This window comes from Pseudorasbora parva, chromosome 3 (assembly GCF_024679245.1).
Source record: "Pseudorasbora parva isolate DD20220531a chromosome 3, ASM2467924v1, whole genome shotgun sequence".
In the NCBI taxonomy this organism is placed as follows: Eukaryota; Metazoa; Chordata; class Actinopteri; order Cypriniformes; family Gobionidae; genus Pseudorasbora; species Pseudorasbora parva.
The window spans coordinates 52,911,329-52,936,860 of NC_090174.1; the positions used below are offsets into that span (position 1 = coordinate 52,911,329).

Below are 25,532 nucleotides of genomic sequence, written 5' to 3' on the forward strand. Positions count from 1 at the left end.
AGATATTTGAAGGTTGTCGTAGGAGAACTCACACTGCCGGATTGTGCGGCACTCACACTGCCAGAATTTCGTCTGATTTTAAATTTGGCTGCCGGAGAATTCAGTTTTTACTCAAATTATAATGCTAATAAAACAATATACAGTCAGACAAATGCAACGAAGATGTATTTTTCAAGTTTTTTTAAATCCTACAGTGAGTGGTGAATGAGGCTGAAAGTGTTTCTGCTTCACTAATGTCAGTAATCATTTTGTTGATGTAAACAAGCAGCAACGTGATACAGATACTACAATGGGAGTGAAGTGAGATCTGCGGTCTAGTGCAGGCAAGACAGAGGAGCAGTTCATGTTACCGTGAGCACTTTCTGTTCTTCTGTATGCTGGTCTCTGCCCACATATACTGTACACAGTCAGGGATGACATTTTATGAAATTATGCATGGAAACATTCTCAGAAATTGCTGTCATTTTAAGCAAGCTTGAATCGTGCACTGATAACTCTAAGTATAGGACGCTTTACACTTGGCAGCAATTTATATTCAATCCCTTTCCCCCTCAAATTCTCTGATTTTGTGGCTAGATGGAATGACATTCTAACGTGTGATCAGATCTTCAAAGCTGTTGCAACTGTTAAGCATACATTTTTGCAGATGTTTCCATAGAACAGATCATATAGTGGCAACATCTATCAATGGGTTTCAAGGAGGATCAGGGAATCAGGATCAGGCTCAAAAAAATTATGCATTGAATCTTCCAGAGCTTGTATGTAGCTGCATAAATGTCCAGATTAGAAATAAATTGCAAAACAAATCAATTTTTTTTTTATATTTATCAATCAATATTAATTACTGCTTATTGATATTAGTTAGTAAGGTAGTATTTAAGTTTAGGTATTGTGCTTTATAAGTAGTAAATAAACAGCCAATAGCCTAGTAATATGCATGCTAATAAGCAACTAGTTAATAGTGAGAATTGGACCCTAAACTAAAATGTAAAATGTAAAACAAATAAATCAATTAAATTCAAACCAAACAAATGCAAAGGAATTGAATATGTAAAGTGCAAAATTAATAAATCAGTAAGTAAAATGCAAATCAAATAATTCAATATGTAACATGCAAAACAAATAAAAAAGGTAAACCAATAAATAAATAATATATAAATAATGTGCCAATAACGTAAAATTATTAGGCGACATGCAGTATATTCCGGTCATTCTTCACACGTCAGTATATTTGGAATATAGTGTACTGTAGTGTACTGTTCATGTAATTTCATTGTGCTTTATGTTCATTTAGGAGCTCGGCAGATGATGCTCACTATGGATTGTTGTATGGATTACTAAGGTTTAAAAAAATATGTTTTCATAAAAAAATATGGTTTTGGAACACGCTGGTGAATCAGAGATTATAGATTTTTGACTTCTTTTAGTTTTGACTCGCTCTAACCTGTTCCATCCGGAGTTGAGCGCACAAAGGTGGGCAGCATTTTAACAGAGGCTGCGAGGTGTGTTTTTTTAGCCAGGCCTCGATTCATCTCCCCCTCCATCCTTTTCTTCACCCCCAGGAGCTGATCCCGATTGAGGCGCAAGGTGTCCAGGATACGCTGACGTTCTGCATGCTGCTTTGCCAACCGGTATGCCACGGCTGTAACCATGGCAGCCCCCTTACCGCTGCCATCCTCAGAGCGCAAGAAACGCACGTCGCAGTCAGGCACCAATGATCGAACCATTTTATTCAGTCGCCGGGCAAACCTAGAGAGAGAGAGAGAGAGAGAGAGAGAGAGAGAGAGAGAGAGAGAGAGAGAGAGAGAGAGAGAGAGAGAGAGAGAGAGAGAGAGAGAGAGAGAGAGAGAGAGAGAGAGAGAGAGGAGAGAGAGAGAGAGAGAGAGAGAGAGAGAGAGAGAGAGAGAGAGAGAGAGAGAGAGAGAGAGGGGCACAGGAATAAAATAACATTAGTTCATAATAAAATAGCAGATTGCATGGTAGAGTACATTTAAAGGTCTAAGAAAGACTACTTTGAGTGGTACTGTAATGTTTGCAATAGTAGTTTTGGTGAATCTTCAGCTATACAAAATGATATATGAACTGACGAGAAGACGTGAGGACCTGGCTCACAGTCTCTGCTCTAATTCATCCCAAACGTGTTCTATCAGGTTGAGGTCAGGACTCACCAAAACTCACTCATCCATGTCTTTATGGATCTTACTTTGTGCACTGGTGCGCAGTCATGTTGGAACAGGAAAGGGCCATCCCCAAACTGTTCTCACAAAATTGGGAGAATGAAATTGTCCAAAATGTTTCTTTCTCTGGGACTAAGCGGCCAAGCCCAACCCATAAAAAAAGAAAACCGTTCTCCTGGCAACCACCAAACCCAGACTCGTCCATCAGATTGCCAGATAGAGAAGCGTAATTGGTCACTCCAGAGAACGGTGTGCCTTACACGACTGCATCCGACACTTTGTATTGCACTTAGTGGTGTAAGGCTTGGATGCTGCTCGGTCATGGAAACCCACTTCATGAAGCTCTCTACACTGTTCTTGAGCTAATCTGAAGGCCACACAAAGTTTAGAGGCCTGTAGCTATTGACTCTGCAGAAAGTTGGCAACTTCTGTACACTATGTGCCTCAACATGAGCTGACCCCGCTCTGTGATTTTACGTGGCCTACGACTTTGTGGCTCTTTGAGTTGCTGTTGTTACCAAATGCTTCCACTTTGTTATTATACCACTAACAGTTGACCGTGGTATATTAATAAGTGATTTGCATGTAAACAATGAAAACTGGTTATTTCAATAAACTGATATTTCTGAGTTAACAGCTTACTGGTGTGCAAACTGGTGTGTAAACGTGCTCAATGATGATCTGGAGGAGTGTCCCAATACTTTTGGCAATATAGTGTATAAAATAACTGTACATATGTACAAGCTGTACAAGTGACAAAACTACTGTCTTCATTGCAATCAGTGAAGTTGTTTTCACTCTAATCAATATGACTGGCATGTGATGGCACTTGTGCACACTGCACAGCCAATCAACACAGACGCTTCTTGAGGAAAAAGTAGAGTCATCTCTGAAAGTGCCATTCACACCTTCAGTTCAAGCTGTTTGAACTTGATCTCTTTCTATGAATACATGTTTTGGCACCGCAGGTGATAAATCTGTGAACCCAAGTTGGGCCTGCCAGATAAAAATAACACCAGTAATTAATGTTGATGCACGTGGATTGCTTTAATTCTGCAGCAGATAAACGTCAGCAATAACCTAATCGCTGCTGTTGGTGTCTCACGCCGGTTTCACACTGCACGCGTAAGCAGCGCGTATTTTTTCGGCGCTCATGTTAACAGATTAGTTCAATCACACCGGCAACAGAGGCAGCGCTGCGGCGCATAGCAGGAGCAGAGCAGAAGCGTCAGTCCCGCGATCGTTTCGGCGCCAGGTCTATATTTGACGCGCTGCTCACGATGAATTAAAGCCACAGTACATTGTTCTGATCAAAATTAACCTGGTTAACATTAAAAATATCACATTTAACCATGAAATAATTTAGTGAAGCGTTCCGTGTGTTTCTCAGTCACCATATGACATCCGGCGCTGTGAAAAAAAACATTCTACATAAAAACCTGTCACTGCCATAAGTTTCTGCCTGAACTACAAAACTAATTTTAAATAATGTATGCCAGTTTAGCTTAAATTAAATATGAATTAAATTATGTATATATTATAACTATATGCTGGCATAAAAAACAGAAACAATAAACACAAGCATGTGGTGTCACAGGCAGTGTTCTTCAGAGTGCACCTGGAAAGACAGCACTGGACGGCACTCGTCTCATCGTGGAGGTTTAGAAGCACATAGTTCTCTATGATCCACACAATTTGCTTTATAAAGACTTGCAAGTGAAGGAAAAAGCACGGGAGGAAGTTGCAGCGGCTCTTGGTGCTGATGGTAAGTCGTTTTAAAGTGTTTTTGACAATCTTTCGTTGTCTCACGAACGAACAACTAAATATAGGTAAATAGAATATACACACATGAATATAGCACACATACAGTATAGACATGTAGATAGACTATGATGTGCGTTATTTTGCCATTTAAAAAAAACTTTTTTTTAGATAATTTGCTCATTTAGCCTACAATATATCATTAAGAAGTTTCCTCTTAGTTATTACAGTCATTTATGATTTATCTTTATGATGGGTAATGCATGTAAATTTGATGCCTATCCAATATTTCAAGACAACTTCCTGAAGTTTCTCTTTTTAGCAGTGTGCTTTTCATGGACATATAGTGCGATGGTCTTTCTTCTATCAAAAACTCGCACTAAATGAAATAAAAAAACATCCAAAACAATTGTTATATAAACGATTTTTTAAAATAAAATTAGCTTCATGATAAATCTTTGCTTTATTTCCATTTCAAATACATTAAAGAGAAATGCAACTACCCATTATAGAGTACTCTATACACAACCCGCGGTTCAACTGCGCGCGACAAACGCTGCCCGTGTGAAAGCAAAAAGTGTGCGCGCTGCTACTGCTTTACACACGCGCTGCTTCGGCGCTGCCTACGCCCTGCTTACGCGTGCACTGTGAAGCCGGCGTCACAGCAAAAATGTTTCATAAAAAAATATTTCATATTTTGGGGATTTTTAGCATCTTTTCATCTAATAATGAAAATGATTTTCATTCAGATGCAGCTTCTGAAGAAAACAAAATCCTAATTGATGATTAAACCTAATTGTTTATGAGTTATAAATTATATGTTTAATTAAATAAAATATTTCTTTCTAAAGCTATTTTTTTCTCATCGAACCCAATAATATCTTTTAGGGGTAATTTCTCAGCCAAACTGGATGTGTGATTCATTTGTGATTAATTAGATTAATTGGTGGATAATGGATGGATAGATGAAAATTTGCAGAACATAAAATAACATATTTTGGAGAATGCTGGTAACCAAATGTTTTTGGTCAGTAAATACCTACATTACCTACGTACATTGACGTTGTAGCTTAAAAGTTTACATGTAATACATTTTATGTTTAAAAAAAACAATTATTTCTAAAGCAAATTTTTGTAATGTCTGTTATATTTTTCTCATGTCACACAATAATGACTTTCTTTTACAATAATGATCTTTTTTGGGGGATATTTCAGATTAAGCAATTTTAATCGATTAATAGCCCTAATATGTGTATGTGTGTACACACAAACACACACACACTGCCCCTAAACCTACCCAGGAAACACAGGAAACGTTCTGCATTTTTAATTTCTCAAAAAAACTCATCCTGTATGATTTATAAGCCTTTTTAAAAGTGGGGACCGCTGGCTGGTCCCCACAATGTAATATAAACATGGGCGGGCGAGCACACACACACACACACACACACACACACACACACACACACACACACACACACACACACACACACACACACAATGCCTTTTATTTCTAAATGATGACAATGTTTGATGTAAAAAAAACTTTCTAACATTATAAGTGCAGCCCAGAAAACATCATAAAACAATAAAACAACGCAGTTCATGACCGCTTTAAAGACTAGAAGGCGATACAACTACGGGCACAGGGTATGCGCACATCAATATTGCATCATTTAATTACTGCATTTGAATTATTGTAATGGTAGGTTTAGGGTTGGGGTAGATGCAAGCAATAATGAAACAAAATCTGGTAAGTAGCAAATTTACTCATTATTTCAACGTGAGATTTCACCTCACATCCTACCATTGTTGTACACAGTCTAGCCCATACACAGTAAAAGAAATGGACACAGCGACCCCATAGGCTTCAACGGAGAAAATTGAAGTAAATTAGAAGCACTCACTTCCTAAAGACTGAGCGTACTGCGCAGGCTCAGACTGAGCTTGACGTGCTTGAGATGTGACGTAAGCAACCGGTCTGACATTTTTTGTGCAAATCTGTAATGAAACGCGGCTACTGAGAGAGCAGTCCAAACTAATTCAAGTGGATTCAGGCCAATAATGTCCTACAATTTGCTTGTCCTGCCACTCTTTTTTCACGGATAAAGAATCCAGCCGTATATTGTACATAATGTCTGGAGAAAGCTTCTGGCTACAGGACTGTCTCCCATACAGAGTTCTCTTTTCTCCTCGTGTAATGAAGGTTACGGATTTTCCCCATTTCTCAGTCTTTATCCCCATGAAATGTTACTATCGATATAGCCTCTGATATCTTACGGTCCAACTCGTCTGACACCAGTCCGATACATTCTTCCTCTTCTTCATCTTCACCCAGTTGTAGATTAGGGATATTATTCAGTCTTATTATGCCACTTTCATCGTCGCACAAGTAAGTAGGCATGCTTCCCTTGGAGGTTGGGGAAATAACAAAAGCCGGCGTATCCAGTATGGAAATACACACAGACAATAACACGCCCCTACTGCAAAATAGAATCTCCGAAATACAAGCCAATTTAAACCTTGAAATATACGCTTTTAAATATACCAATACTGCTATCTTAACCACGGAGAGGCTTCTTTGTGATTTCAACTAACAGATTCTGCAACAAAAAAATATGCAAAAATCACCTATTTTGGAAAACAAAATGCTTCTCATTTTGCTCTTAAGTAGTGCTGCCGACTTGTGTCATTCCATGATGGGTCACAAATGTTGAAGGTGTCTGAATAAATTTTGGTTTGACTGTATATACAGATCTACATTTAATATAAAATTAGCAATAATAACTAAAAATAAAAACATTAAATCATTAAATGAAATTCCAAGAAAGTAACACAAATTTATAAAATCACTTTTCCTGGAATATGTCTATCCATATTGTAAGGCAAGAAAAACTAGCTGATGCTGAAATGTCTAATCACTCTGAGAAAACAAAGGAAATTAGCATCTGAACTCATTCATAGTTAGCATCTCTGTCCGAGACGACATCATGAACCATCTATGAATGACACTAATTTACAGGCCTTTCCTTTCACATGAAACTTCCCCCAAACTTGAGATCACCTGAAATGCACCAGAAATAGCTCAGGGTTCGATACTGTATTCAGGTCAGCCCGTAATGCTGGAAGTTTTAAACCATGCAGCATTATGTAACCTTGATAAGTCAGGTACAAATTTCATTCTTTACTTCAGAGTATTTGATGGATTGCCTTGAATTGATTATGTAATTGGTATTACACATTTACCTAACTGTTAATAAATTGTTACACTTTGATTGATTCTGACTTGGTCTGGAATTATTTAGGTTACGAACGGACATAATTTCAACAAAGGGTTTAACGGAATAATTAAATGTGTATGTAAACTATTAAATATAAATGATCAAATAACCAATTGGCATTCTAACCTAAATTCTAAATTATGATTAAATTGAGTGAGATAAAAAAAAATTGGAACAAAATCGTTTATGCCCAACTGAAAACAGAACGTGCAGCGACCTTCACCCGCCATCGTTAGCCTCCATTGGGACGATTTGGTCGGGCTTACAATATTGATGCACAGCACCCACTAGCAGAATGCTAGCTAATTTTTAAGTCATACGCTTCATTTACATAATCGCTGAGGAATCAGAGGAAATCGATGCATGCAGCCGCGTCTCAGTGGGTGGTTGTTAAAAGCCCCCAGAATTTCAACTCCCTGCTGCGTTTATGGCCTTGCCAAACTCTCTAACAACATCCAGAAAGAATGAGTTCATGAAATGAGTCGCTGACCAGTGAGAGCAGGACAACTGACGGACCGCTGTCCTGCTCTGCTCTGATCTAAAATTTTCACACAGCAATTATTATTTTTAACAAAAAATGTTCTAGCATTGCCAAAATAAGTGATAAGATTTCAATGCGGAGACAGAATGATTATGTTTCTTTTTAACAGTAAATCATCTTTGAAGATCAGTATAGATCAATCCATTGCGGTCAGTCTATTTTCAGGGAAGAGAAACAACAAAGGTGGTTTAGTCCATCATCTTCAATCAGGGAGAATGACAGCTCAGATCAGTTACATTTTTGTTCTCATCATTACTAAGTGTTCATTTTCTTTTAAACCCCAACTGAGAAATCCAAAGGCAATACCAGTATGGAACCAAACCTCCATCAGGTCACAGTAGTGGAGAAAAAAAACTGCAACTGTATTTCTCTATCTCACTATTTCTTCTTCACTGTCAAACACAAGGCACAAACTAATTTTAATCACAGCAGTAGTGAGTATGTCTCAAGAGATTTACTGAAACCTGAGCATTTACCGCCTACAAGGGGTGCAACCTTACAGTAATGAACTGATTTATTTTGTTGAATTAGAATAATCTGAACAACTGAGGGGGGAAAAAAAGTGAAAAATGTGAAATTTAACATCTACAATACATTTATTCACATCTAATATGACTTCTGACTTGTAATGTTTCCTGAATCATAATCATAAACTGTTTGTTCGTTGACTGAGCCTGGTTTCTCCTAAAGTTTTGTTTCTTCATTCTGTCACCTGATGGAGTTTTGGTTCCTTGCCACTGTCACCTTTTGTTGCCTTTGTTTGGGTTAAATGGGGACAGTAAATATTCAACTATATAACTGATCTGCCCGCATTGACACTATATGATAACTGAAATGAGCTGGGTGACATCACTGTTTTCTTCAGAGCGGCTGAATCATATTCTGTTGGATTATTTTCCTGTTAACACTAGCCACGTTGAAAGATTCAGTGGACCGTTTACATTACATTATCTAAACCGATCTGGGGCCATATCCACAAAATTGTATCTTACCATTAAGAGTTCTTAGTTACAAGTTTTCTCTTAAAATCTATTCACAAAGCTGATGAGAACAACTTTTACTAAGGAATAGAGAGAAGTCTTAAACTGAGAGTAAGGGCAGGTTTAACTTCATTGCTATGGATGATGTCATCACGCTTGCTAACTATGACCACAGTGATTGGCTGATAGGGGAGGGATTTTTGTCAGTGATTTAATTATAGAAATATTTTGCTGAACAAAGTTTCATGTTGCTATATTGAATGAATGAATGAATGAAATCATTTTATTTTGAGCTATGTATAAGGACACATAAAGGCAATAAAGAAGCATTTTTATAAGTCAGTACAACTAGTTAAATTTAAAACTGTTGCTCGAAAAGGAGTGGGTAGAGGACAACTTATTTAAACCCACCCAAAAAAAAAAAAAAAAAAAGCAACAAAAAACAAACAAAAAAAGAAATTCCTTAATTGTTGACATTATCCAACATTCAATTACAACTTAATATTGTACAGCACAACATTCCTTAGACACACACACACCCTATATTACCGCCAGTAGCAATTCTGATAATACCAACAATGATAATCAGAATACCTACCAGGTAAGATTACACAGACTCTGTATACAAGATTTTACGCCACACAATTAAACCACGCACTCCTTGTAATGAGACCATCTGGCAAGACCACCTTCAAACTTCTCCTGGTGGTTCTGAACATAGGTATTAAAAAGTTCCCATAACCCCTCAAACTATATAACTGCTCTCTCTGCGTAAATAACTTTTGTATGTTAGCAGGTAATAAGATGTAAAATGCTTTAAATAAAAATTGTGCTGTATTAAATTTAACAAGGCCAGATATTTTTAATAATTTTGATTTAAGAAAAAGTGGATTAGTGTGTTCTAGGTATTCAACCTTGTGTATGGTAAGTATAGCCCTTTTTTGTAAGATAAATAGTGATTATATTAAGTTAGTATAATTATTTCCCCATACATCCACGCAGTAAGTTAAGTACAGTAGAATCAGGGAACAGTACAAGGTACGTAGTGTATTCTCATCAAGGACCAGTTTGGCTTTATTTATAATCGCCAGACTTTTGGAGATTTAAGATTCTATGTGTCTGTTATGTGAGTTTTCCAAGTTAATTATTGTCTATCATGACTCCTAAAATTTGATGGGAGACATTTTCAATTTGTATCCCATCAATCTCAATTGTCTTATCCATATTTTTCTTATAATTACCAAATAATATAGCTTTAGTTTTGTCTAAGTTTAAAGATAATTTACTATTCATCCATTTTTTTATATATTCCTTAGTTCCGTATTTACCCCATTGATAACCTTATAATAAATCATAATTGTCATCATAATAGAACATTTTGGCATCATCTGCAAACAAGTAGTTTTGAAACATTAAATATATAATTGATGTACAAATTGAATAATTTAGGGCCCAATACTGACCCTTGAGGGTCACCACAAGGAATTACACGACTATCAGATGAGGACTCACCCATCTGCACATATTGCAATCTGTCACTCAAATAACTTTTTACCCAGTTACCAGCCACCCCTTGTATCCTATACCTTTCAAATTTCTTAAGTAATATTGCATGACTGATCATGTCAAAGGCTTTTTTTCCAAGTCAATAAATATTCCAATAACAAATTTTGTATTGTCTAATGCATTTGATTATTCTTCTGTTGCATCAATTATAGCCATAAATGTAGATCTTTTGCTTCTAAATTCATATTGACTTTCATTAATCAGATTATATTTATCAACACATTTTCTAATCTATTCAAATAAATACCAAATAATCAAATAAAATGTTTAAAATGAAAATGTTGCCCTATTCAAATAAAGATTTAAAAAAGTAGGCTAAGTGTCACTAATTAAACTAGTATATGCAGAATTGCAAAATTCATGCGAAAATTATGTTTTATAAACTAAGTTTGTGAGGAGCACATTTAAATGGTCTATCTAATCAGGGGCGAGAGGAGGTACACAGCCGAGAGCTGACTCACCTAACGTTAGTTACCTCCACAGTTTTCTGCATCCCTCCGCCACCCTATTCTCACTCTTGGTCTGCGATACGGGGCAGAACTCTGGGTCTGGGTCTGGGGCTAAATTCCGAGTTCGGAGCCCTTGATCACTTCGGACAGCACGTCAAATGTTATTTGACAGCTCGTATTATTTACTTACGTCAGTAAGTTAAAAAAAGTAATTATTCTGTCAGGTACAGGTGCAGTTGAAGTAAAAAGTGCCGGGGACAAACGCTGTCAAGATGGTGTAGCCTTGTCTGTCATAATTCCAACATTATAAGCTGATATGTGATAAGGTGTACAGAAAACCAGCAACAACAAAAAAAAACAAGAAGTGTTTATAAGCTGTTGACCCATAAAAAAAACATTTAAGGACACAAAGTGGATACAGGCAATTGAGACTATTACACTGTGAACTACACCCACTGGAGGGGAATGAGTCATCGACAGGAATATAATATAAAACTGACATCTGGATATTTGACACAAGGATTACTGCACACGTAAGCATACTGAGGCATACTGAGTGTCAGGATCCCAAAATTGACCCATTCTTCCTGCTGAAGCTTCACGTCTTATTGCCTGTATTCACTTTTGTCCCCTTAAACCCTTTTTTGGGGGGTCGACTGCTTATAAAAACTTAATTATGTGTTTTTTAGCTTGTTTGCTGTACACCTTGCCACATATCAGCTTAGACATTGTATTGTTTTCTGTTGTAAGTAAGAAAAGACAAGGCAACCACTTCACGGAATACAAAGTCATGGAGAGCGGTGAATTGTCCCCCCACCCGGTGTGGGCGTGGCCTAAATATGCTCTGTCTCCATAGGCTCTGTCCCAATTCAGGGGCTGCATCCTTCGAAGGCCGCATTTGAAGGCTGTCCCAATTCAAAGGGAGCCTTCTCAAACCGACTACAATTTCATTCAGTTTGGGCATTTTTATTCTGATTGAGGGGTTTATATGGAGCATTTTCATTCAGATTGGACTTTTAAACCAATTACAGTGCTCCATGTAAATGCACCTACTGTAAAACTGCTTTGAAACAATTGCCATTGTAAATAGCGCTATATAAATAAAGGTGACTTGACATTTGCCATGGTATTCGTAAGTACAATGGAGTGTAAATATCCATTAATCAGGGGCGAAATGATTGCCAAATGATGCATATGGCAATCATTTGGTACCACAAAACAATTCCTGGACAATGGACTCACTGTGGGTGGTTTTTGTAGACTGATCCATCCACGCCGATAGAGGTACGCAATTTCTCTGCAGCTTTGTTGTCTCGGATCTGCCGTAGCACAGCAGCCAGCGTGGCAGCACAGAGATGGGCCGCACGTGTAGACACAATCGTACACACCCGCTGAGTGGCCACACAGTCTTCTGGGGACGGGTCCAGTCCGAGTCCTCTCAACACCTGCTCTGCACTCACCAGACCTTCGTTATTCCTGCAGAAGAGACAACGTTGCTTCTGATTAATTTGGAGGTTGGAATGAACATTAAATTAAATATCCCAAGCAAACCAAAAGCCTACAGCATGTAAATGGCGCAAATCAAAACCATCACAGGACAGTTCTGCACTTAAAGGAACTGTATGCAAGTAAATGTTTTTTAATTAATCATAAAATGGCCCTGATATGTCACTATACATTAAGAAATCATGTTAATTTCAAATAATTATATCACTGACATCACTTAATATGATATCACTTAAAAGTTGTTGTTGCAGCCCTCAACTGATGTTGATGTTGACATGTTGTGTTTTGGCCTGAAGCCCCGCCCTACACCTATCTACCAATCACAAAGTCAGTAGTGTTTGGGCATCCGGGTTGCCAGATCTGCTCTAGTAACCACAGCTGCAGCTACAAACGTTCCTGCTGATCCTGCAGCCTATCTGGCAACCTCCAGTCAGAGGGGAGGGGGAGAGGGGATACACCGCTCTACAGTAGACATTAGGGGTGTGCATTGGCACTTCCTTCACGATTCGATTCGATTACGATTCACCAGGTAACGATTCGATTCGATTCTACGATGCATTGTGATGCATCAAAATTCTACTGCACACAAAGCAAATTTATCATCAGTCATGAGGCGATACAAGCAGATATTAAACAACAGATTGTATTGGCTGCTATGTGTCTCTGCTATGTGTGCAGCTGTATCTTTGACATAAAAGTTATTAAATAAAATAAAATGTAATTGTGGCAAGGGGGGCGTGGTTCAGCGAGGTCTGCAGCGGGAGAGAGAGCCGCGGGACAAGCGGTAAGTGAGTGGGTTGGAAGCAGATTAATAACACCTGTCTCTTGTTCTAGTAATGAGCGCGGAGAGGGTATAAAACCTCGGTGGAACCGGAGATCAAGGAGAGAGAGAGATCGGACGGTTGATACGAACGCACAGAGACTGAGTTACCGGAAGCCGGAAGTGCCGACCCGGAAGTGATCGAGTGTCTATGAGAATCCACACCGCAGTGTGTGTTGTTGAAGTTTATTACAAGTTTTGAGTTATAATAAAGAAAGTATCAACCGTCCAGCCGACCCCCGTGTCCTCTTCCTTCCTTCCATTATCGAACCTTACTACAGTGGTGCCGAAAACCCGGGAAGGAAGTAGGACCGCGCCGCCGCCATGACAACACCAACACCCTCCGCCACGCCGTTTGCGGACATCATCACCTCTCTCGCGGCCCTCCACCAGGAACAACATCAGTCCATGCTGGACCTGCGGGCGGACCAGGAGCGCCGCTTCGAGGCCATCGTCCGCGGCCAGCAAGAGGACCGCGAGAGGTTCCGGAGCTGGATAGACCGGGAGGTTCGCACCGAAGCCGCCGGGCTTGCCAGCGCACCGGTCCACGTGCTCCTACATAAGATGGGGCCACAGGACGATCCCGAGGCCTTCATCGAACTGTTTCAGAAGGCAGCGGAGGCCTGCGGGTGGCCCCGGGCACAGTGGCCGGTGCGCCTCATACCACTGCTCACGGGAGAAGCCCAGGCGGCCGCCCAACAACTGCCGGCGAACCGGTGGCGAACCGCAAGGGCGGCGGGCAGGCCTGGGCTGGCCTGCTGGCGGTGCGGCGACCCGGACCATTTTGTGGACCGATGTCCGATGATGGACATCGGGACAATGATCCGGGTCCCGGACTTCCAGCGGACCACCCCTGATCAAGCAGGAGAGTACCAAATTCCTGTGAGTATCAAGGGGAGTACATATCAGGCCTTGGTGGATTCAGGCTGTAACCAAACCTCGATCCATCAAAGCCTGATGCAACCGGGGGCATTGGATACAAGCCGCATGGTTAAGGTGCGGTGTGTGCACGGGGATGTGGTGGAATATCCGGTTGTCCCAGTCACGATACAGTTTAGGGGAGAAAATCATAGTGTTGAGGTGGCGGTTAGTCCCCACCTCCGGCATCCGCTAATTCTGGGGACAAATTGGCCCGCCTTTCCGGCATTATTGGGGTCGTTATGCGCGGATGCCGCTTGGGAGAACAAGGCTAGGAACGGGGCGGTGCGAGTGCAGGTTGGCGAGACTGATACGGGGCCCTTGGGAACAGCTTCAGAGGAACCGAGCGGGGTCGAGAGACTGATTCTCTCGGACCGCGATGACTTCCCTCTGGAGCAGTCCCAAGATGAGACTCTAAAACATGCTTTCCAACAGGTCCGCACTATCGACGGTCAGTCCCTCCAACCCGCCTTGCCCGTCACGTATCCTTATTTTGCCATAATTAAGGATAGGTTGTATCGAGTGACCCAAGACGCTCAGACAAAAGTGGATACAACCCAGTTGTTAGTACCGAAGAGCCGCCGGGAAATGCTTTTCCAGGCAGCTCACTCTAACCCGATGGCGGGCCACCTGGGACAGGCGGCCACACTGAATCGTTTAATGACCCGATTTTTTTGGCCAGGCATTCATGACAATGTGCGCAGGTGGTGCGCGTCTTGTCCGGAATGTCAGTTGGTAAACCCACTGGCCGCTCCAAAAGCACCATTGTGCCCCCTACCATTAATGCAGGTCCCCTTCGAAAGAATTGCGATGGACCTCATCGGGCCATTAGAGCGATCCGCACGCGGACATCGTTTTGCGCTAGTTATCGTGGACTACGCAACACGATATCCGGAAGCAGTGGCTCTCCGCAACATCTCTGCGAAGAGTGTTGCGGACGCACTGTTTCGTTTAATCTCCCGAGTGGGGATTCCGAAGGAAATCCTCACCGATCAAGGCACGGCGTTTATGTCACGCACGTTAAGCGAATTGTACGGATTATTGGGCATTAAATCCATTCGAACAAGCGTCTATCACCCACAAACAGACGGCTTGGTCGAACGATTTAATCGCACTCTTAAATCCATGATCCGTAAATTCGTACAGGAAGACGCCAAAAATTGGGATCGGTGGTTAGAACCCCTCTTATTCGCTGTGCGAGAGGTCCCGCAAGCCTCCACGGGGTTTTCCCCCTTCGAGCTTCTCTACGGACGGCAGCCCCGGGGGGTGCTGGATGTCCTACGAGAAACTTGGGAGGAGGGACCTTCTTTGGCCAAGAACGAAATTCAATATGTGCTGGACTTGCGAACAAAACTCCACACCTTGGGGCGGCTATCTAGGGAGAATTTGTTGCAAGCCCAGGACCGCCAAAGCCGGTCGTATAACAGGGGTACGAGACTACGCAAATTCACACCGGGAGAGAAAGTGCTCGTATTACTCCCTACATCGAGCTCTAAATTAATGTCGAAGTGGCAGGGGCCGTTTGAGGTCGCACGACAGGTTGGGGACCTCGATTATGAAGTGATACGGTCCGATAGGAACGGGGCACGTCAAATATACCACCTCAATCTCCTTAAGAAATGGAATGAGGTGGAATCAGTGTTGTTGGCGACGGTGATCGGGGGAGAGGATGATCTCGGGCCAGAGGCGAGCATCAAAGCACAATCGGTCGCACTGGCCCCTGGGGGAGATCACCTCTCACCATCCCAACTCACTGATCTCTCTAAACTACAGGCGGAGTTCGCCGACGTGTTTTCGCCCCTACCGGGACGTACCAACTTAATTCAGCACCATATCGAGACCGAGCCGGGCGTGGTAGTTCGCAGCCGGCCGTATCGCTTACCTGAACACAAGAAAAAGGTAGTTCAGGAAGAATTAGGGGCAATGCTCGATATGGGAGTAATAGAGGAGTCCAACAGTGACTGGGCGAGCCCGATCGTTTTGGTCCCTAAGACCGACGGCTCGGTCAGGTTCTGTGTGGACTACCGCAAGGTGAACGCAGTGTCGAAATTCGACGCGTATCCAATGCCGCAGGTTGACGAGTTGCTTGATCGGCTGGGCACGGCTCGATTTTATTCGACATTGGACTTAACGAAGGGCTATTGGCAGATCCCCTTGTCTCCATTGTCCAAAGAAAAGACAGCTTTCACCACGCCGTTTGGATTGCACCAATTCGTCACGCTTCCCTTCGGCTTGTTCGGGGCACCCGCTCCCTTTCAGCGCCTCATGGACCGGATTTTGCGGCCCCATGCCGCATATGCTGCTGCCTACCTGGACGATATCGTGATTTACAGTCACGATTGGCAGCGGCATATGCAGCATGTCAGGGCGGTCCTGAGGTCGCTGAGGGGAGCGGGTCTCACGGCCAATCCGAAGAAGTGTGCAATTGGGCGGGTGGAGGTAAGGTATCTGGGCTTCCACTTGGGTCATGGGCAGGTGCGTCCCCAAATTGATAAGACCGCCGCAATTGCAACCTGTCCGAGACCCAAGACCAAAAAGGAGGTAAGGCAGTTCTTGGGGCTGGCGGGATATTATAGACGGTTTATACCAAATTATTCGGACCTCACCAGCCCTCTGACTGACCTTACTAAAAAGGGGCTACCAGATACGGTCCAATGGACGGAGCCGTGCCAGCAGGCCTTCACCCGAGTTAAGGCTGCTCTATGTGGCGGGCCGCTTTTACACTCCCCTGACTTTTCTCTCCCTTTTCTGTTGCAGACTGACGCGTCGGACAGGGGGCTGGGCGCAGTTCTGGCCCAGGAGGTGGAGGGGGGAGAGCGGCCGGTGCTGTACATTAGCCGTAAGCTCTCGAAGAGAGGCTAAGTACAGCACCATCGAAAAGGAGTGCCTTGCCATCAGGTGGGCCGTTCTCACCCTCCGCTACTACCTTCTGGGGCGGGAGTTCACCCTCTGTTCGGACCACGCTCCTCTCCAATGGCTCCACCGCATGAAGGATACCAACGCGCGGATCACCCGTTGGTATCTAGCTCTTCAGCCTTTTAAGTTCCAGGTGGTCCACAGGCCGGGTGCTCAGATGGCTGTGGCCGATTTCCTCTCCAGAAATGGGGGGGGGGGGGGGGGGGGGGGGCTGCAGGCCGGACGGCTCCCCGGCCTGAGTCGGGCGGTGGGGGTATGTGGCAAGGGGGGCGTGGTTCAGCGAGGTCTGCAGCGGGAGAGAGAGCCGCGGGACAAGCGGTAAGTGAGTGGGTTGGAAGCAGATTAATAACACCTGTCTCTTGTTCTAGTAATGAGCGCGGAGAGGGTATAAAACCTCGGTGGAACCGGAGATCAAGGAGAGAGAGAGATCGGACGGTTGATACGAACGCACAGAGACTGAGTTACCGGAAGCCGGAAGTGCCAACCCGGAAGTGATCGAGTGTCTATGAGAATCCACACCGCAGTGTGTGTTGTTGAAGTTTATTACAAGTTTTGAGTTATAATAAAGAAAGTATCAACCGTCCAGCCGACCCCCGTGTCCTCTTCCTTCCTTCCATAATCGAACCTTACTACAGTAATTAAATAAAATGCAATTAGCCCTTAAATGCATGACTGTTTCACCAAACATTCTTACATATTCAGGTCGTTAGCGACCCAGATCTATATTTAACATGGATAGACCTCTACCTGTCGTGATAATAAAACTCCTGATTTTAGAGTAGCAGCTACAGAAGAATAAAATAAAACCTATTTCGTTACCTTTTGGAGCTTGGAAGGATTCAGTTTTAACAGCAGATGTTTAATACCATCATCCTATGACCTCATCAGAGCTCGTTTACCAGTATATTCAGCATCTGCCTCATATTCGCGATCTCCAGCATATTCTCAAAACTCATTTTCAATGTCTTCAAAATCAATATTTTTATCGCTGACAGCTTCTTGACCTCATCCATCATCAAGAGACAGTGACACTAACATATGATTGTGTTTAGTACTTGCTTTCTGCGGTAAATCACTGAGCCATTTCAAGTTTTGCAGATTATTGTTTCGTTTTCTGTCAGAGGTAACTATGAGTGAAACGTCACTTCATCATTGCGTATCAGACATTGCCACCTTGTGGAATAAAGGTGAATTGCGGCATTTTTCGTCATTATAGATTCATTGATTATTGTGCAAAAAAATATACGTACAATCCTATACACCTCGGGTCGTTAGCGCGTTTTTAAGAACCCGTCTATCGCGGTCCTCTCCCTCTGCCTCAGCTCTTGTTGTTGTTGTTATTCTCTCGGAACCGGAAGTATTTGAAACTTCCGCCAGAAAATAAACAGTGACATAATCGATTATGGCACTTTGCCGCATCGATGCTGAATCGTTCATGCCCCGCATCGCGATGCATCGCCGAATCGATTATTGTTGACACCCCTAGTAGACATGTGCCGATTTTCGATAATGCGATTTATCACGATAATGAATATGCACGATATTGTTATCGTGGGCACTTTAAAATATCGTAAATAATAATTTATTAACAATTTATAATTTTTTTTATAATGCATTCAAGAATACTTTGCCCATCAACCATATAAATGCTCAACACCGCTGTTCTGCGTCAAAGGGACACTCGCTCAGATATAAACAAGCCCAACGTGCGTTTGCACATGACTGAACGAGACGCGCTGCTGAAGTGCCGCTCAGTGACAGCAGAGGGCGCTGATGAACTGCAGAATGCGGCTGTTACCCCGGTAACCCCGCAAACAAACAAAAAACGCGTGAAGATTTTAAAACATCCATTCGTTTTTGTAATCTCAATGTTGTTCATCAAAGCACCAAATACTTAATACTTAAAGACTTAATAGGCTATTTATTTTCAAACTTAAACATTTTTATGTTTTAATCTGGACTACAACATGCCCTAATAATTAGAACGTTCTGTTATTGTTCAGTAAAACTTTGAGACGACTTCATTAGTTAACATGTTAATTCATTTTTCACCAAACTGACAATGAAAAATACTTATAAAGAATGAATCATTCTATGTTAATTTCTTAGTTACTGTTTAATAACATTAAAATCAAAATCAAAAAAACTTTGTTAATGGACCTAAGATAAAACTAACAATGATCAGTATTTCTTAACTAACATTAACAAAAACATTATACTTTCTGTACCAAATGTAGCTATTGCTCAATCTTAGTTAATGCATTAAATAATGAGACCTTATTGTAATTTGTTAGCCTACCTGTTGTTCTTTATAGCCTAATTCTTTTGCACTTTAATCTGTTTAAAAAATTGTACTTTTACAGCTCTGAAAAATATCAACTTAACATTGATTTCTCAATGAGGGGTCTCTTAATTTTTTTCCAGAGCTGTATATTTTTTTGGTGCATTATTGTATTTAAACATTCAGTTATTTTTGTTCTTACAAAAATAGTTCTTAAAGCTGTTATGCTATGGCAACACTTTTTTTTGCAACTTATTTAAATATCATGATAATATCGTATATCGTGATAAAACTTCATCAATTAATCGCAACATGAAAAATTGATATCGGCACATGCCTACTCTACAGTCATTTGAAAGTGATTGCAGTACCAGTTTTGGCCACAATCTTACATACACTTCCTTTAAGTGCAAAAGATTTAAAGCGCAAATGCAGATAACAAAAAGCCTCTTATTGCTGAAAGCTATCAATCTAATTACAATGCAATCAAAAAACTGATTAATTTAAAAAGAGATTTGAAATGTTTCTTGAGCCCCAAATCAGCATATTAGAATGAAGGATCAGTGAGGACTGGATGGATTCATAAGGATTTGATCTAACTTGTGAAGTGTCATTAAAGGTGAACTTTGTAAAAAAAAAAAAAAAAAAAAAAATACATTTTGATTGACGAATCCAATGCTAAGACAGCTTTAGGCAACAACTTTTCTAATAGTTGGCACTATGGCGAGTGATAAAAATGCATTCCAGTGATGGATGTTCAAAAATCATTTGAAAAATGCACATCTAGAAAGCTGTATTTAACCTCAGAACGATCTCAAAGTAATGTCTGATTTGGTGGTGGCTGTACTTTAAAATTAAATTATTCTATTCTTAATTCAAGTGATTTTGAAAGTCTGACAGTAATCCGTGTTGAGTATTACTGTAAGGTTAACCCTGCCCACTTTAAATGTTTAAAATGATTAAAACATTCGTTAGAAATTTAGAAAATGAATCACAAAAGTAATCAAATGTAATCAGTTACATTACTTTAATAAAGTAATATAAATAGTTACCTACTCATTACATTTTAAATCGGGTAACTTGTGATCTGTAACCTTTTTAATTAGCTCATTGTTTTTCCACCAACTTCAAACTCCAAAAAGTCAGATATCTGAACCGCTTAATAATGTAAAACCCACAGAACAAGTTTAACACTCATTTGTGCTCAGCCTGTGACCTGATCTGCTCTGGTAATAAGGTAATTTTGAGAAGCAAATTACTTCTGTGGGAAGTGTTCTCCAGACTGCTGGGTTTGCTGAAGAGAGAGCTAAATATGGGGATAGTTACCTGATGAAGGGAAACAGGGCCCAATTAATCAGATTGCAACATATGATGGCTTTATTTGCCACTCTCAAGAACAATTTGCCGGAAATTACCGTAGCAACATAGTATTACTGTGTTCTGAAGAAATGTCACCAATCAGGGCTCAACGTAGCCAATGATGTAAGACACTGATATTGTCATATAGAAAGCAATTCCTTTAACGTATTGCTTATAAAAGTGGCTCAACAAGCAATTGAATCATTGGTGTACTTAGTTTGTCACCCATGGCTTTTCCATTCTGGCTTTTTTTTTTTGTTGTTAAATGTAATATGTCAAGCGTTGTAGTTCATCTGAGGTTGTATTTACTTAATTTAAGATCTGCTAACCACCACATGATTTTTATTATGTTCTGATACACAAAACCATAGAATTTAATCGGGTGTTATTTCTTTCTCACATGACTATTATATATATATATATATATATATATATATATATATATATATATATATATATATATATATATATATATATATATATATATATATATATATAGTGTTTGTTATTACACTTTAAAATAAGTTTTCATGTCATTAACTACACTATAAATGGACGTTGAAGAACAGCATTTGTTGAACTTCTACAGCATTTGTTGATATTAGTTGATTTTAGTAATTTCAACATTTAGTAATACCTTCTTTAAATCAAAAGTTGTATTTGTTAAAGAGCCTCTATTATGGATTTTTAAAAATTACTTTTCATGTCGTGTGTAACAGTTAAAGTGAATGAAAACAACCGGCAAAGCTTTAAATCTGAAAGTGCACCATATATTAAGATATTGTCTCTCAAATGTAAGAGTCGACTGAGTCAATTGAATGAAACGTTTTTTAAACGCAGGCCGTTTCGTTGTGACGTCAAGACGAGACATTAGTATATTCCCTTCCTCCACTTGTTGTCAGCGCACCAACACCTTAAACTCCTCAAACACTGCAGCTGATTCATGTGGATACTGGATAGCATCATGACGAGAAGACCCTGTGCTCTACATTGTGTTTGTTGTGTTTCATATTGTGCAAGTACATGGCTAACCGGCTAACTTATGTTATTAGGGTCTTACTGAAATACTACTGTAAATCAGCTGTGGGCTGCAGTATTACCTAAAAACGGTGTCCATTAATGCAGATTGTCTGTCATTCTTCTTCTTTAAGTAAAGATAAAGGATGGAGCAAGATTTTTTTTGCAAAACTTAATGTTGACTTACATCAGTCATTCAACATTAGTGCTTGGCTAACGTATCCGCCGTTATTGCACCGCAATACATTAGAAACACAAGCACGCACACAGGTTTGTTGATGGACACATGTTAATGCTGATGGTGAGGAACTACAGTTGAAACATATGTACCTCAAAACCGAGTAGCATCACTGAGAAACGTGCTGCTCAAGGATCGGGTTAAATAATTAGCATTTTCAATGCTAATTTAACTAACATGAACAATACCAATGAATAATTGTATTTTAATTAACTAACATTAACAAAGATTTATAAATGCTGTGAAAAATGCTTATTGTTAGCTAATGCATTAATAAATAACACCTTGTAAAGTGTTATCTTTTCAACTAACTTCATCAGATTCCACTTATTTCTGCAGCCCTATTGGTAGAGCTAGAAACACACAGACACAAAAAGGTACTGACTTTTTATTTTCGATGGCAGAGACAAAGGAGGTCTGGAAGTGGCCGGTGGTGAGCAGATCTGGAGTGGTGTGTCCCTGGAACAGCAGACCGTCTTTGGCCATCTTCACCAGGATGAGTCTGACCAGCTCCCCCATGTACATCCCACTAATCATCTTCTCAAACCTGCATGAAAACAAAACACACAGCTAGTAGAGCCAGGCTGATAAGCATGCTGAACACACGTGTCATGATGCAGTGTGGCGGTTTGGGGTGATGGTCGCCTAGAGGTTATCGATGGGGAAACCCATGAACCCAAACATTATTATTCACTGAGCTAGACACTTAACTCTTAGGATGCTCCAAGGGGATCATCCCCACAATCAGGGGTGTAGGGGATATTTGTGAAAAAAGAAGGGTGCATTTTAGTGAGGAGAAGGGTACATTTTAGTGTATTGTTTTTAAAATTAGAGACATGACCTTCAAAGTAATTAATGTAGATAATACAGGTCACCTACAACAAGAAGTTAATGTGACGAAAATATGACATAAATATTAAGTATTTTAAATATTTCTAAAGTAGAATTAACAAAGTCACCATGAAATGATTTACAAAATTTTATTTTTTTAATAAATAAAAAAATGTTCCTGCAACAACATCTCTTCTCTGATGATGTGTTTATTAGCATGAGGGCAGGACAACCTGTCACTTACAAGAGATCAACCAATAGCAAACCACAACCACCCAATCGATTCCCAAAGGGACAAAATCAAATCCCGCCTTACATTTTGTTCTTGTTTGGAAAGCCGTTTCACTAGGATATAAGTCACAAAGGGAAGAATATGCTATAGAAACATTATTTAAATAAAAAATGCACTTTAACTTGATTTGATATCTTGTTACCTTTGTGTCTTAAGTGTCTAGCAAAAACATTTTCAACATTGCATATTGCACGTGACACTGAAGACGACTGAAAACTTAGCACTGCCAACTAACACTAACACTAATATTTTGTTCTAATATTGCTGTATTGACTGTATTATGACAAATAAATTCAGGCTTGGTGAGGAAGACTATTTTTTAACCTATAGTGTCTATGGTGTTTATATTACAGTAGTCTGTCAGAAAATGAAAAACACACACCAGTTATGTTTTGCTTTAAATAAACTGGAAACGTACTGTAAGTAAATTAGGACTTCATATTGTGGTTCACTGTACAACACATGAAAACCACTATGGTCTTTTGGTCCGTGTTGTTAAGAGTTCTTTTGGGAACAAGAACATGATAACGGTACTCGATCTGGTCATAGTCTAAACATTTATCACGTCTCGGGGAGCAGGGTTTGCAAGAGATTAATTGTTTGTTCACAGAACCTAGGATCTCTGCTGTAAAGCAGCTCTAAAAAAGTGTACTATATGTGCAAATCTAATAAGGCAATCATTTGCAATACTTCACTACTCAGGGTATTTAGAGAGCTCAGCCACAAGCTCTTGTAGAATAATGGCATTTGATTACAGAATGTTCTGCATTTTAGGAGCTTTCAAATTGCCCATTTTTCACAGTGAAATTAAAACACCGGTGGAGTCACAGCATGAAAAGGACAGGAACAATAACTTTAAAACTCCCAAAATCTGTGACTTCTGTAGGCTAATGTACAGCAAACAATGGCATAACCCATAAAATAATGCTTCACACATACTTTGCAGCATATATTTTTTCCGCACAGAGACGCAGCCCAGCAATGCATGCCAAGAGCGGTGCGTCTGCAGCAGCGATTGTACTCTCACCTAAAGGATTATTAGGAACACCTGTTCAATTTCTTATTAATGCAAATATTTATTCAAGCAGTTGCTTCAATGCATTTAGGGGTGTGGTCCTGGTCAAGACAATCTCCTGAACTCCAAACTGAATGTCAGAATGGGAAAGAAAGGTGATTTAAGCAATTTTGAGCGTGGCATTGTTGTTGGAGCCAGGCAGGCCAGTCTGAGTATTTCACAATCTGCTCAGTTACTGGGATTTTCACGCACAACCATTTCTAGGGTTTACAAAGAACGGTGTGAAAAGGGAAAAACATTCAGTATGCGGCAGTCCTGTGGGCGAAAATGCCTTGTTGATGCTAGAGGTCAGAGGAGAATGGGCCGACTGATTCAAGCTGATAGAAGAGCAACTTTGACTGAAATAACCACTCGTTACAACCGAGATATCCAGCAAAGCATCTGTGAAGCCACAACACGCACAACCTTGAGGCGGATGGGCTACAACAGCAGAAGACCAAACCGTGTACCACTCATCTCCACTACAAAAGAGGCTACAATTTGAACAAGCTCACCAAAATTGGACAGTTGAAGACTGGAAAAATGTTGCCTAGTCTGATGAGTCTCGATTTCTGTTGAGACATTCAGATGGTAAAGTCAGAATTTGGCGTAAACAGAATGAGAACATGGATCCATCATGCCTTGTTACCACTGTGCAGGCTGGTGGTGGTGGTGTAATGGTGTGGGGGATGTTTTCTTGGCACAATTGAGGCCCCTTAGTGCCATTTGAGCATCGTTTAAATGCCACGGCCTATCTGAGCATTGTTTCTGACCATGGCCATCCCTTTATGACCACCATGTACCCATCGTCTGATGGCTACTTCCAGCAGTAGAGCATTTGTTGCATTTGCAGTTGCATTTGAATGAAACGAGACAGCGTGTCCATTGTGATACATGGAGGTGCACTGTTATAATGCATTGCTATTGACGACAGTCATTATAAGGAAGGAAATGCACACAGAATTGAATTTTGCTTTAGAAGCACAGAGCTGCTCGTTTTTTTGTTGATTTTCAAATATAAAACTTGTTAATGTTTTCAGTGTGTGCATCTGTTCTTTTTGAACACTTTCATCTAATTTGAACAAAATCGTGATAATATTGATAATCAAGATAATTTAGTTCACTAAAATCGTGATATGAAATTTTCATACCATTCCATCCCTAATATGAAAAAAAAAGCCCATATAAAGGTTAGTGTAGGTTCTCCAGACTTTGGACAAAGGTGCTATTTAGCGTCATTTTAAGCACTTAGAGGAGCTACTGTGGCCGACACAGGACAAAGATGTCATCTGAGACAGCAGAGAGCAGCTAGCAGTTTGTCAATTTAGGGCTACTGTAGAAACATGGCGGCGCAAAATGGTGACTTTGCTGTAAGGGTACCTGCAGTGTATGTAAATAGAAATGCTCATTCTAAGGTAATAAAAAATAACGGTTCATTGTGTAAGGTCTTTATATACCACTGAAAACATGTTATGTATATTATATTGAATTTCTGTCAATAGAACCTCGTAAATACTACACACTGTACCTTTAAACATTGCTGGG

At 40.5% G+C, this 25,532-nt stretch overlaps 1 protein-coding gene across 2 annotated transcripts in view; it reads right to left on the reverse strand.

Annotated features, from left to right (window-relative positions):
- hk2 (hexokinase 2) overlaps nucleotides 1-25,532 on the reverse strand; it is a 95,203-nt gene that overhangs the window by 18,938 nt on the left and 50,733 nt on the right. For both annotated transcript variants that reach the window (XM_067439452.1, XM_067439453.1), the window contains 3 exons: nucleotides 22,196-22,357; nucleotides 11,998-12,231; nucleotides 1,445-1,749 (listed from right to left, as the gene is read on the reverse strand). In XM_067439452.1, the coding sequence (XP_067295553.1) occupies nucleotides 1,445-1,749; nucleotides 11,998-12,231; nucleotides 22,196-22,357 (701 nt within the window). The remainder of the gene's footprint in view (nucleotides 1-1,444; nucleotides 1,750-11,997; nucleotides 12,232-22,195; nucleotides 22,358-25,532) is intronic.